The 14,272-nt window shown below is 43.8% G+C and overlaps 1 protein-coding gene across 1 annotated transcript in view; it reads right to left on the reverse strand.

The window, feature by feature from the left end:
• The window catches only part of CFAP61 (cilia and flagella associated protein 61), a 200,839-nt gene that overhangs the window by 34,181 nt on the left and 152,386 nt on the right, over positions 1-14,272 (reverse strand). The window contains exons 20-23 of the mRNA XM_056862278.1: positions 7,186-7,478; positions 5,731-6,058; positions 2,243-2,334; positions 1,225-1,430 (exon numbers count right to left, since the gene is read on the reverse strand). Of these exons, the coding sequence (XP_056718256.1) occupies positions 1,225-1,430; positions 2,243-2,334; positions 5,731-6,058; positions 7,186-7,478 (919 nt within the window). The remainder of the gene's footprint in view (positions 1-1,224; positions 1,431-2,242; positions 2,335-5,730; positions 6,059-7,185; positions 7,479-14,272) is intronic.

The following is a 14,272-nucleotide window of genomic DNA, read 5'->3' on the forward strand; positions in this document are numbered from 1 at the left end:
CTAATTGCTGCATATATTAAAAACAAAACCTGTGGACATACAGGCACATGAACAGGAAGGAGAGGCTGTCACAGAATTGTCTATTATGGAACCCAGGAGTCTCGCTGAGAGGGCTGAGGAGAGGCACTCTTGCTGGAAGACTCTTTGTCTGCTTCTGTGGGGGGTGGGGGGCATACATGCCCCCAACCATGGCAGGAGCAGCAGCAACTGGCACAGGAGTGGGCCCCACGCCCCCCACCCCATTCTCATGCCACTGGCTATGGGTGGCTCAGCATGATGTTGTGGTTACAGTTTCAAACTAGGATATGGGAGACCTACACTGCCTGGGAAGCTTGTGAGGTGACCTGGGGCTGGTCAGACACTCTCAGCCTAGCCAAGCCTACCTCACAGGATTGTAGCGAGGATAAAATGGAGTAAGCTGTTTTAATTCCCCATTGGGGAGAAAGGTGGGGTATAAACGAAGTAAATAAAATAACATAAAGTAAAAGGAGGGCTAAGATTGGGGTGAGATAAAATCCTACGTCCTTCACCTCTTCTGTTGTGCTCTTCATGGTGAAGGAAGTTCTTTGAGGCAATGCGTTTGCCTAGCCTAGGAACCTTTCAAAGGGCAGGCGTGGTGTCCCACAAAACTCACCCTCTGCTTTGAGACTAATTTGGGTTAGCCAGCCCCCCCGCCCCGCCATGACAAGCAGTAGGAGAAATCAAGTTGGAATTTCTGCTACTGCCTCTGAGAAGATGGGGAGGGGGGGCAGCAATTCTCTTTCTTGCTCTGAAAAGAATTGTTAGGCCATTTGCTGTTGCTGCTGAGGGAAGGAAGATTGCTTACTGGCTCACAAGCAGAACCGAACACAACCCCCCTCCCCAAACTATCCTTAATAAGGCTGTTAGTAGGGAAAAAAATTAAACCTAGTTGAACAAAGTGAGACTCTTGTGAATGGGAGCCACCAGAGAACCAGGCCTTCGGCTTCTTTGAGGCAGTCTGGGCTAGGTGGCAGACTCTCCTCTGGATATCATCAGTCATTTTAGACCCAGGAAAAAAGTTACACCCCAGAGTTCAGATTGCATAGCTTCTATTATAGGGATAATAAGCAATTATACTTTTGAAAGCTTCTCCCCCCAACCCAGGGATTCTATATGAAAAATACATGTTATAATATGGTAAAATGCAAAATAATAACAGAATCCAGACAGAAGGTTTCCTGCACAAACCAGAACATTTCCTACCTGTAGAGATCTGTGATTAGTCCCTCCTTCCAGCGAGAGCAAAGATTGTTAAGAAGACGCTCGTGCTGTCCAAACAAAGGGATGTAGTTTGATAAAGGAAGAGGATTCTTTGAAAAGCAGGTAATGGTTTCAATCAGACTGTATCGGTTGACATGCATCCTGAAATAATTCCCCTCGATCGCATCTCCAGTTATGATTGCCATGCCCTGCAATAAATTTTTAAAAATGATTGCAGACAGGGAACGACAGATCTAGAATACATACATAGAATACATAAAAAACATATCTAAAAACAGATGAGCCAGATGTTTTAGAATAAATTACCAAGCACTCGGTCCTCTCATATGGGTTATGCGCAAAGGCCAGATATGGTTTTTAGATACAAAACTAGTTTTGATCAGATTTTAGATGCCTGGGATCAGGGCGGGTTTTCCAGCAAAGCCATGCAAGGGTTCCTGCTGTGGTCTGTGCTGGGTCCAAGCCCATGTTTCTGCCATAGGGGCTTGGCCTAGACCTAGCCAGCAGCAGCAGCAGACACCAAGGTTGGGATGGGGGCACCTTACTTGGGGTGACAGATGACCTGTCTGTGATTTTATTGGAGAGAACCTGTACAAGAAACCATTCACACTGTAAGGCATTTAGTATCAGCATGACATGCAGAGGTCCAACAAATAAAACCTTCCCCCATCACTGGAATACATGTTGCTTTCTGCCCCTCATCCAAATGTTAGCCACAGAAACTTTGCTAGAAGAAAAGGAGACAACTCGAGTGCTGAATTCCCAAGCTCCAAGCCTGGAAGCAACAAGGCCAAGTATAACATGTTTGTGTTTGTTAGAGATGTGCTTCAATCACTCCACCCCAAGTGGCAAATAGCCTCTCTTACATGATCCATGTGATCCCAACAAGATGTCTAGCATACAGAAAGCTGTAGCATCCAAAGCAATAGTGTCCACGGTATTTGCAAACCCAAAGAACACAGGTGTGCTTTATGGCGCCCATAGATTTTTAAATACTTACATAATTGGGCTGTGTTTCTTGTACATCCAAGCGAGTGGGAATTCCTGGTTTATAAATGTGCACATAATAATATTTTTCAGGTAGGATACCACCTATTAGAAACAAGGAGATGCGTTATCGATGTCTGTGTAAATTCAGCTAGCATATACGACAGCTAATTTGTTAAAACTACAGAAGAATAACATGATACAGCAATGGGCAGGAGAACTGATGCTATTAGACAGGTGGTATAGGTTCCTCTCAGTCGCAGTTACTGTGAAGCGGCTCTAGTGATTTCAGCTGAACTTATTAAGAAGTGCAAAAAAAGAAAAAAGAGCAAGTAATAACCCCTCCTAAATTCCCTCCCCAGAAACGTCCGAATAGCACCAAGCTTACTGTCTTTAGATGCCATTTGAAAACATTGTTATTCTCCCTAATGTTTTGCCCACTGATTTATTTTTGCTGCTGCATACTGCTTCTTAGGTTATTTGATTTATTTAGGGCATTTCTCAACTGCCTTTACATGTAAAGTGCTCAAGATGGTCTACCATAAAATTCAGATAAACCAATTTTGTAAAAATCACTAAATGACCAAAAAACCCATCTGAAATAATCACAAAGTCTAAGAATAAAATAAAAATGGTGGCACCATCCTTGTCTAATCTAGTTAAAAGGTTGGCCCAAAAGTTGATCCATTTCAGTTTGCCTTCCCTTCGGCACTCCTAGAGGGGAGATTTTTAAAAATCCCCATCTCAGAGAGATTATGCCGGTGTGGTACAGGGGATGTAGAAACCATGGAGCATATTCCTAGCCGCTGCCCTTACTATGAAGAGATTCGTGGCAAATTTATCCGGCCCCGGACGAACAGGCTCTCTGATAACTCGGAGGTGGAGAAGGCAAAGAAGCTGCTCTTGGATGAAAATCCAAGGGTTACGGTTGACACTGCTAAATTTTGTGCTGCTGCGTCCAAAACTAGGCGCAAATGGTTGGGATGACGTGTTTTGCTATCTATGTACATAGTAGCGTCCTCTTAGGATTTTATACTTTTCAACTCAACAATTCAACAAGTCCCATATTAATAAATGACTGACTGGCTAATCCATTTTAGTTAGTGTTCTGCACTGTTCTGCTGCCTGCATTGCTTTAATTTGTCGCAAAAGCCTTTTGAGGGGTTTTAAGGGGAAAGGTTGTGGAGAATTTGTTGATAAATGAATCAAAAACTGAAACAAACAAACCTGTCCATTTGCAGTCCTCTCTGCTCTGAATTTCTTGCCAGACGTATGTTGTCTTCCTCTTTTAGAAAATATTGTAAGTATGCCTTATGTTTGCACCCTCATGTTTAAAATCTAGCATTGAGGATACATCCTGTATTCAAGTTTCCACATGATCTCTCAGTATGGACATTTGCCACTCCATAAGGGAGCTGAGGAAGGGTGGGAGGAAGGAACTCATGGTGCCTGCTCATGTTTTCACATTATTTAATCAGGGAGAATCTTGGGCACAGGAAATGGTCATACAAACAAGTGGGGTAATACAGAAAATGAAATACCAGTACACTCTCACAAAAAAGAAGTATGAAGGAGGGAATCCTGTGATTTAGTGCATACAGCAACTCAATTTTTCTCTGTGCATGGTGCCACTGCATTCAGAATATTAATTTGGCATCTGTGCTGGCCATTAATGGGAGAAAATTCAATGGTGCTCAGCACAGAGATTCTAAGAATGCAGTGTTTCTAAGATTGCTTCCACATAGGGAAGAAGAAGAGGAGCTGGGTTTTTATACCCTGCTTTTCTCTACCTTTAAGGAGTCTCAAAGCGGTTTACAATCACCTTCCCTTCCCCTCCCCACAACAGACACCTTGTGAAGGAGGTGAGGCTCAGAGAGTTCTGAGAGAACAGTGACTGGCCCAAGGTCACCCAGCTGGCTTCATGGGGAGGAGTGCGGAAACCAATCTGGTTCACCATATTAGAGTCCGCTGCTCTTAACCATTAAACCACGCTGGCTCACCATTCACCATTGTGATCTCATTGCCACTACAAAAGCAGAGTCATTTGCACTGGCAATGAAGCTTCCACATACAGGGGATTTTCTGTGCTGTACCCTCTCACTCACCATTCCCCCCTTGCTGCCAGATTACTTTTCGAAAGCTTTGAAAAATAATCAGTAAACATGTGTGTTACAGTAGGAAGGGGGAAATGATGCCTTTCCTTGCTGGGAAACTCCCTTAGACCAAGGGTACCTGGAAAGTACCCTGGTAATCCACTGCCACCACTCAGGACCTCCTGAGAACCTCTTGACTGACCCGCTGAGAAAGCAGTCTTCCATTGCAGTACCAGAGCAGTAACAAAATAACGTATAACCAACCTGGCAGCACCCATGCAATCTAGCACATGGGTAAGAGATTAAGAGAAATATCCCAGAGAAATAGATTGTACTGTGAAGCTAAAAAAAATGTCTTTATGAAAAAGTTTGTTGTAAAAGAGAGAAAAAAAGGGGACAAGTAGCTGGATTCAAAAGGGGGTGGGAAAATGCAAAATGAAATATAGGGAAAACACACAACAATAGTACAGAGATATTCAAATGAAAAGCAATACAGTTGCACTAACTAAGCTAACACGTTATCTGCCAATAAAAACCTTATTCGGCCTCGTCTGTGTCCAATACAGATGGAATATTCTGTGTTAATCTGGGTTGGATAGAGGTATATAATGGGCAATGGAAAAAGAGATGTGGGAGATCTTCTATTTGATTTACTGAGCAGGGGCACAGGTGTTGATTGTAAGGAATTTTATTATATCTGCCTTGTATGAACACTGATGGAAACGTCTGGAATCGAGCCAGAGCCATTGTAAAAGCTCTCCTTATGGAAGGATCTGAGAGATCTGATATATATCGGGAAAGAAATTTATCCGATTTAAATAAAGCATACCATGCTGAAAACTTAGATTTTTGTATTTGTAATATCATAAGATGCTTCCCTGTCAAGTTCAACCATCCATTTCCTAATTTCTTTTAGGCCCCAAGTTTTTATAGTTGCCAACATGGGTGTCACAATGCATAATGATGTTATAGCAATATAACTGCTACCGATTTCTTAAAAACCTGTCATAAGCCCACTGGTGGTGGTGTGGAATAGTGGGTGTGAGAGGAAATTATGACAAATGTGTGTGTGTGTGTGTGGATTTCCCCCCTTGTTTGTCCACTTGGATCCCAAACTTGCTTTGAATAGGATCTTTCTGGAAAGACTGTACCAAAGCCAGTTTCACAAGAAATGCAGCAAAGCAGGGAACTGGACGATAGCATCATATGGAAGCTGACCTCACCTTCCACTGCAGCATGGTGGGGAATGTGGGACATAATCTCTGTGCAGGAGTAACCTAAAAATGGCATTTTACACCAATAGAAATAGTTACATTTCTTTCACTTCATGCCAAGTCATGCCACAGCAGATGACAGTGTAGATACTATATAGCTGCAAGATTATGAAAAAGCAGAGTTTGGGGCCCACCTTGTACTTTGCATCCCTTGTATATAGGGATGAGTCTGTCCATATCTTCTGGGGGTTCAAAAACTGGGTCCAGAGTTGGATCAAAAAGATTCAGCATGGCAGCAGCAAGCTGGAAACCAACCTCCTTGGAGTTGAAATTGCTGTGCGTCCACTCGTTGGCGTAGTAGATGTTGGAGAACTTGGTCAGTGGACCCGCAGCTCGGATGGCCGCATCGTTGGTATGGAAGTTGGTATCAATCACGAGCTTACCATCGTAAACTAGACAAGCATCATTAACTGCCTTGAAGGTGTCATAATCCACTCTCTTGTGGGTAAAGTTAAAAAAGGCCTAAAAAGGTACAGTATGCCACCTTGTAATACAAGTTATTTTGCCCAATTGCACAACCTGTTTATTTTGAAAACCAGATTTGTTTTGATCTAATGCAAATTAATCCTGACGTAATTTAAATTATGCAAAACTTTTAACTTCCTGGTTAGCCACAGTTCTGATCCAATAACTGGTTAATAATTTCAATAATTGATCTCTAGAGCATTATACAATTTGTATCTCTTTCCTGTTGCACTGAGAACAGATACTAATGACACCTTTGACACAGGTTTGTGTCAAGCTTGGAAGAAGGGTTTATATATCTTAAAGCAGGTTTATAAAGGTAAAGGTACTCCCCTGTGCAGTGCAAGTACCGGGTCATTACTGACCCATGGGTTGACGTCACATCCCGACGTTTACTAGGCAGACTATATTTACCGGGTGGTTTGCCATTGCTTTCCCCAGTCATCTACACTTTACCCTCAGCAAACTGGGTACTCATTTCACCTGACCCTGAAAGGATGGAAGGCTGAGTCAACCTTGAGCCGGCTACCTGAAATTGACTTTTGTTGGGATCGAATTCAGGTCATGACGAGAGCTTTGACTGCGGTACTGCAGCTTTACCACTCTGTGCGAGGGGGTTCTAAAAGGAGGTTTATAGATAACAAGTTTTATTCAGAAAAATAATACTTAAAGTTGGCAAAAAATGTATAATCATATTATTTTAGAAGTGCAATATCATGGGCTGAGTGGGATGGTCACAGTGGTCCTTTTCCAAATAAAGCTGAGCGTGTTTAAGTCCCACTGAAATTAATGTGACATTAATCACAACTAACTTCATCTGGATTGGAATTTTGGCAACATCGTTAATTAAAGCATTAAAAAAATTAATATGTTCAGGAAACGTAAAACATTTTAGCTTGTCTTTTAAAGAGTAAGCCAAACCAAAGGTCGGACATCTTCCAAATGCAGTGGAGAAGCTGCAATGGACTATCGTGGGCCCCATCCAATGGGAAGTGCTCTCACACCTCTAATTCATTCCAGTAAGGCATATGCTGAAGAATGTCCCACCAGATTGCACCCTGTATTTCTTTCAGCAAAACGGTTCTATCGGGTGGTGGGCAGATTTAGCGAAGACGTATACTTACAGAGCACTGCAGTCTGAGTGGCTTTGTTTTAGTGGTGAAAGATGCCTGCACAATGGGATCGGGATGATGGCCATCATTCCACTGAGCCAACAGACAGTCGCGATGCACAGAGACGCCGACCTGGGACAATGCTCTATTGACAGCTTTTTCTATTGCGTTGTTATTAATAGAAGTAACGTTCGATTGCCGTGGCGGATGCACAAGGTGTATTCTGCTGCCACTAACTCCTAACGATATGAGGGTTTCTATGGTGGTGTAAATGTCAATTGTATTCCCATAGACAATAACATTCCCTGGGGAAAGCGGAAAAAAGAGAGGGAAAAATAATTTAAGACACATAAAAACCTTATTAGTGTAACTTGGAAGATAATAATACTGAACTGATCTGTGACCCTCTTGTCGCTCTGATGCTATGAAGCAAACAATGTTACCTAGCAACAGTTGCTAAGATAAATTGAATGAAGAATCTGCAGAATACATCCCAGAAAGTAGCAAGCACTTAACACGAAAGTAGGACATTTATTATGCCCCCAGAATTTGAAACCCTTTGGATTGAGAACCTCTAGAACAAACTCTTTTATCATGCCCTCCCCCTCCCACCCACAAGTCCCCCATCTCTTTTGTTTGGTTAGAGCACTTTCAAATACAAATAAAAGAACCCGCAGAAGAGATGGAGGAAAATGGAAGGGGGGGGAGGAGTAATGTAGCTACAAGAACCTACAGAGATTTTCTCTCATAATTTGAAAAGAAGAAACCTGTGTCCCTTATTTCTCTTTTCTCTCCTCCTACCATGTTTCTTCTGTCTCCCACCCACAAGATATAGGGGAATTCAGGAAAAAAAAAAAAAAAGAACAGGTACGGCAACTAGGAACTTAGGATCCTCAGCAGGAGAACCCCCAAAACACATACAATGGTCAATTGAGCTGAAGTATTTATTTATTTGATTTCTATCCTGACCTCAACCCGGCCAAGGCCGGGCTCAGGGCAGATAACAACAATTAATCACGATAATACAATAAAACCACAGTATTTAATATTAAACTCTTTAAACACATATTAATTACCCATTAAACTCTTAAAACTTACAGTAATATTAAATTACAACAGATGGCACACAATCAGATCACAGTAGCTGCTGAAGCCCGGCAGAGCAGACGGCCCCCCACGTAATTTAATAGATGGAGAAGGTGGGGGAGAAGGTTGGAAGGTCAGCACAGATGACCACCTGTGGCTGCCCTCACTTGTAGGCCTGGTGGAATAATTCTGTCTTGCAAGCCCTGTGGAATTCTTTGAGGTCCCGCAGGGCCCTGATGTCATGAGGAAGGGAATTCCACCAGGTTGGGGCCAAAAAAGCCCTGGCTCTTGTCGAGAACAGCTGCACACTTCTAGGGTCGGGGACCATCAAAAGGTTATTAGTACAACGTAATGTTCTTTTGGGGGGGGGGGTACCAGGTGTACTTTGGCCATCCCAAAGGTACAAAGGTAAAAAAGTAAGGCTTTTCACACATTTTTTGGGGGGTGTACATCTAAAAAGGTAACGTATGAATGGGACAGAAGAGAACTGGCTGCCATTCCTTGCCAAGTGGTACACTGAGGCTGCGTTTACGTGTGTGTGTGTGTGTGTGTGTGTGTAAAGTGCCATCAAGTCACAGCCGACTTATGGCGACCCCTTTTGGGGTTTTCATGGCAAGAGACTAACAGAGGTGGTTTGCCAGTGCCTTCCTCTGCACAGCAACCCTGGTATTCCTTGGTGGTCTCCCATCCAAATACTAACCAGGGCTGACCCTGCTTAGCTTCTGAGATCTGACGAGATCAGGCTAACCTGGGCCATCCAGGTCAGGGCGTTTACATTGGGGCATGAAAATGTACCCCTGCAATGGCAGCAGTGGCCCAGCATGATGGGGACAGACAGCGACAGGCAGTGCTTGGTGCCGCTGCTGCTTCAACACCTGCTTCTTATTTTCTCTGTTGCACCTGCACAAAAGTGCAGACACAAACACATTTTTGGCATGCCACCTGTGGGTCAGAAGCCTCCTCTCACACTTCCCATGGCTCAGCAGAGAAAGGGGAAAAAAGCCCTTTAAAGAGCTAAACGGTGGGGGCAAGCTGCCCCATGCCATTTGGAAAGTGGAGTTTAGCTCTGAGCCCTTCCCCATACTTTGAGGTAGGAATCTAGGTAAGGGGGGAGGGGAAGCCTGGGAGCTGTATGAGTCATGTGATCAAACTGTGCATAATGTCCTATGAACGCTTCAGTTTTCTGCAGGGACCTCCACTGCCCATGTGTGGAAGAATCCCCATGTGAATGCCATTCCAGAGGCAAACCCAGGCTTGCCTCTGACTAACATGTGAATAGCCTGTAGGCTGCAATCCTAAGAACACTTTCCTGGAAGTAAGCCCCACTGAATACATTGGGCTTCTGAGCCTACAGTCTCACTGTTTTCAGTGGAAGAGTTACACACATCCGCATCTTCCGTTTGCTGTCCTCTTGGAATAAGCATTCCCTTTTGTGCGTGAGAGAAGGAAAATGCCTTTTTAAAGTAATTGTTTGAAGAGTGATTCACAACATTAAAAACATCCGCTACCCAGCTCATCAGCACTTGATTAGTATACTCTATCAAAATGTTCTTAACTAATTAGTTCAACTTGTTAACTGTTGCACAATTCTAGTACAAATACTTGTCCCATTTTCAAGCAATATTTGGCATGGGTACATTCACAGTATATAACTGGGGCAGAGTTTGGCCCCCTAACACTGTCCCCTAAGGCTGCTTGGAACCAGCATTTTGGTTATGAACATCGTAGAACACTGGCAGGAATTCTGGCACAGTATTTACAAAAAGTACATGCTTCTAGAGGAAATGGCTATTTCGGTCATTCTCATCATCCCAAGATGACCCTTCAGGATCGTATTATTCATCGGTGTGAGTGCTGCACAAGTCTAGCAAAGCAGCATTCATACAAAATCCAGAAGCTAGCAGACATTCAATTATCTGTCAGTGCCATTTTGTAAGAAGCTTGGATTAGGTTAAATGCTAAGAAACATTTTAGGGTTTGAGCCCAATCAAACCCCTCATTTTCCAAGGGAACTCCTGGATTGATCCTGCTTCGGAATTAGCACTTCCTGAGCTGACTGTTGTATTAAAATAATTCCTGTATATTTGTAAATAACATTTTTTTACAAACACTACGAAGGTCTCTCTTCCAGAAGAAATAGACCATGCAAAGATTGAATGAGGCTGGACCTAGCTGTAACTATTGTTCATCGAGTGGTCACACATGGGTTACTGTGCATGTGCAGGCCTGCCACACAGAGATTTTGAAGCTCAAAAACTCTAGATCAGGGGTGTCAAATATAAGGCCCATGGGCTGGATCCAGCCCCTTGAGAGCTCTTATCCGGCCCACGAGTAGGGTTGCCAGATCCAAATTGGGAAATACCTGGAGATTTCAGGGGTTGAGGAGGGTGGGGTTTGGGGAGGGGCTTCAATGGGGTATAATGCCATAGAGTCCACCTTCCAAAGCAGCCATTTTCTCCAGGTGAACTGATGTCTGTTGCCTGGAGAGCAGTTGCAATGGCGGGAGATCTCCAGCTACCACCTGGAGGCTGGCAACTTTACTTGCGAGCCAGCCAAGGCAGTTACCCCTCCACTCTCAATCTGGGCTGGCGAGGCTTGGCTTGGCCCGACCAAGTGATATTTATGCCGTATCCGGCCCTTGCAACAATTGAGTTTGTCCCATCTAGGATGCTCTTAGGCCGATACCTTCAGATCCCTAGACATGAACGCTTATGCACATGCGGTTTAAATTTGTTGGATACAATTGACCACATCCTTTTAGATTGCCCCTTCTATGTGACTCTGCGGGATAAACTGCTATTTACTTTGCTCCAATACAAGAGATACAGGAGTAATGAAGTGAAATGCAAAATTCTCTTGAGTGATCATGATCCTAAAATTACGGCTACTGTGGCTGAATTTCTTACAGGAGTTCTTAAAGAACAAGAAAAGTTTTATTAACCCGACTTGTAATTTATATGTATTGCCCTTTGGAGGTATATTGTTGTTTTATCTCTGTCTTTTGGTATGCCAATAAAGGTTAATGAAATGAAATGAACAATTGAGTTTGACACCCCTGCCCCACAGGACGCTCCTTCCCCCTTCTCCACGCTGCTTTGCCTGATTCTGGCTCTAAACTGTACCTGGCCTCAGATTGTGCTCTTTGCTTTCTCCAATGAGGATTTCCCATTTCTTGTCCTCATAGAGGACTGTGGGAGCTTGTTCTTGGGCTTTCGGTCAAGTGGATTCTGGAATCTCCCAGGCTGATGAATGTAGACTGTCATTACTGATGGAACTGCTATAAGAGTGGCTGAGGTAAAAAAATTACCTTCTGGCAAAATAAGTTAAAGAGCTTTTTGTTAGCCAATGTCTCTATAGTAACTGTATTTTCCTACTAGGATGGTTTGACTTTTCTAAACAGTAACAGTGATGGGGATACCACAGGACAATTTCAGGAATGAAACTGACTTAACATGAAACTACTAAATTACTGTAGCATACATTCTAGCAATATTGCCATTAAATTAATTGATTAAAAACATTTCTATCCTACCATTTCCCCCAAATAGATTTAAGGGAGATTACAAAATCAATTCAAATATAAACAAATGGTCACCATTAAATTCTAATAATTAGAGGACTGTTACAAACCACTAGTGTCAGCATCAACTCGTCATACAGATGGTACCTACAATTAAAACAGTCACTTAAAACAGTTCCTAACCAATTATGCCTTGCATAGTTTCCTAAACAAGTGGTTGTCTTCCCTGCATTTCAGGAAAGCTGTTCCACCAGGTCATCACAGAAAAGGCCCAAATGCAGCTATAAGTGTCTGAACTGTACTGGAGGGCATACACAGCAGAATTTGATTGGAGGTGCTGCGTGGAAGAGATTCTCCTGCAAGTCTGCATGTTCTGGGTCATGAAGGGCTTCAAGGACAAGTATCTTGAACTGAATTCAGAAACCAGTGGTGGTGGTGGTGGTGGTGGTGGTGGTGGTGGTGGTGGTAACAACAACAATTTTTATTTGTATCCTGCCCTCCCTTGGCAAAGCCAGGCTCAGAAAGGCTAACATCACAATTAATACGTATTAGAAGAGTTGGTTTTTATATGCCAACTTTCTCTACCACTTAAGGGAGACTCAAACCAGCTTACAATCACCTTCCCTCCCCCTCCCCACAACAGACACCCTGTGAGGTAGGTGGGGTTGAGAGAGCTCTAACAGAGCTGTGACTAGCCCAAGGTCACCCAACTGGCTTTGTGTGTAACAGTGGGGAAACAAATCCAGTTCACCTGATTAGCCTCCACTGCTCATGTGGAGGAGTGGAGAATTAAACCAGGTTCTCCAAATCAGACTCCACTACTCCAATCACCGCTCTTAACCACTACACCACGCTGGTTCTATTAGAATACATACAAATCATACAAGATAAATTATTTTAAAACAATGCTAAATTTAAATTCCTCTGTAAACCAGTGGTATCATATTAGTTCCCTGCCGGGAGAGCTGTTGCAACGGGTCTACTGTCTAGCTTGATGTCATACCTTGCGGGGAGGAGATGGACAACAGAACTAACACTAGGGCAGGAACACACATAAGGGGAGGGAGAGGAAAACACAAGGGATGGTTGATAAAGACGGGAAAGGGAAATAAGGGAGGGGAGGGGAAGAGGAAGCCAGCTTCTGGATGATACCGTCGCTGCCCTCAACCACAGGCCTGGCAGAACATCTCCATCTTGCAAGCCCTGCAGAACTGAACTAAGTCCCACAGGGCATGGGTCTCATTAGAAAGAGAGTTCCACCAGGCTGGGGCCAATGCCGAGAAAGCCCTGGCAATGGTCGAGGACAGTCGGACACTCTTAGGGCCAGGGATCTCTAATAGATCATTATTAGCCGATCGTAAAGCTCTCTGGGGGGTGCATAGGGAGAGGCAGTCCCAAAGATACAGTGGTATCAGACCATTTAGGGCTTTAAAGGTTAGAACCAAAATCTTGAACTAGATCTGGAATTCAATCTGGAGATGCTTCTGGTGAAGCACCTGCTGAATTTGTGCTGTCCAAAGTGTTCCCGTCAGTAGCTGTGCCGCTGCGTTCTGGACTAGTTGCAGTTTCTGGAGCAATCTTAAAGGTAGACCTGTGTAGAGTGAATTACAGTAGTCTAGTCTAGAGGTGACCGTTGCATGGATCACCGTGGCGAGCTTGGTACGAGACAGGTAGGGGACCAACTGCCAGACCTGGCAAAGATGGAAAAATGCCATCTTGGAGTATGTGTGTCTAAAGACAGAGAGGCATCTAAGATCACTCCCAAACACTTGTCTGAGGCAGCTGGTTTCAGCTGCATCCCGTCGAAAGTGGGAAGCTGGAATCTCCCATCCAAGCCTCCCCGACCCAGCCAGAGGACCTCTTTCAGGTGACTCTGTTTTAACCATTTTGCCACAGCCTCCAGACACCTGGCCAGATTTTCCAGGGCACAGTCCAACCGGTCGTCCATCAACAGCTGGGAGAGGGAGCACAAATATCTTAAAATTGGTGTAATATGTGTAAAATGGCTTGCTCTGGATAAGGAATAAGTTGCTTTATTGGATTTGTTATGTAGAAAATTTCTGTGCCACCTCTCCAGAGATTATTTTGCACCAAATAACTTTTCTGGGTTATCTTCAAGAGCAGTCCCATATAGAGACTGTAGCCTGGTCTCGAGATTACTGTAGCATGGATCAGAGGCCAAGTTGGATGAATCTGTAAAGGGAACCAACTGATATGCCGGATGGAGTTGGAAGAGAACATGATTTGCTCCAGCATCCACATGTTTCTCAAGTAAAACAGCAGGATCCACCAATACCCCAAGACTGAGTCCAACAGAGATAAATTAACCCCAACAAAATTAGGATGTATAATGGCACCCACAATGGTATCAACCTTGTCAACTAGCATCATCACCTTGTCTGGATTCAATTCCAGCTTGCTCTTCCCACCCATCCAATTGGTCCCCTCCAGAAGACTGTACTGCTTCAGGACAACCACTTCCAGAGGCTATAT

The sequence above is a fragment of the Euleptes europaea genome, chromosome 17 (genome assembly GCF_029931775.1).
Source record: "Euleptes europaea isolate rEulEur1 chromosome 17, rEulEur1.hap1, whole genome shotgun sequence".
Classification (NCBI taxonomy): Eukaryota; Metazoa; Chordata; class Lepidosauria; order Squamata; family Sphaerodactylidae; genus Euleptes; species Euleptes europaea.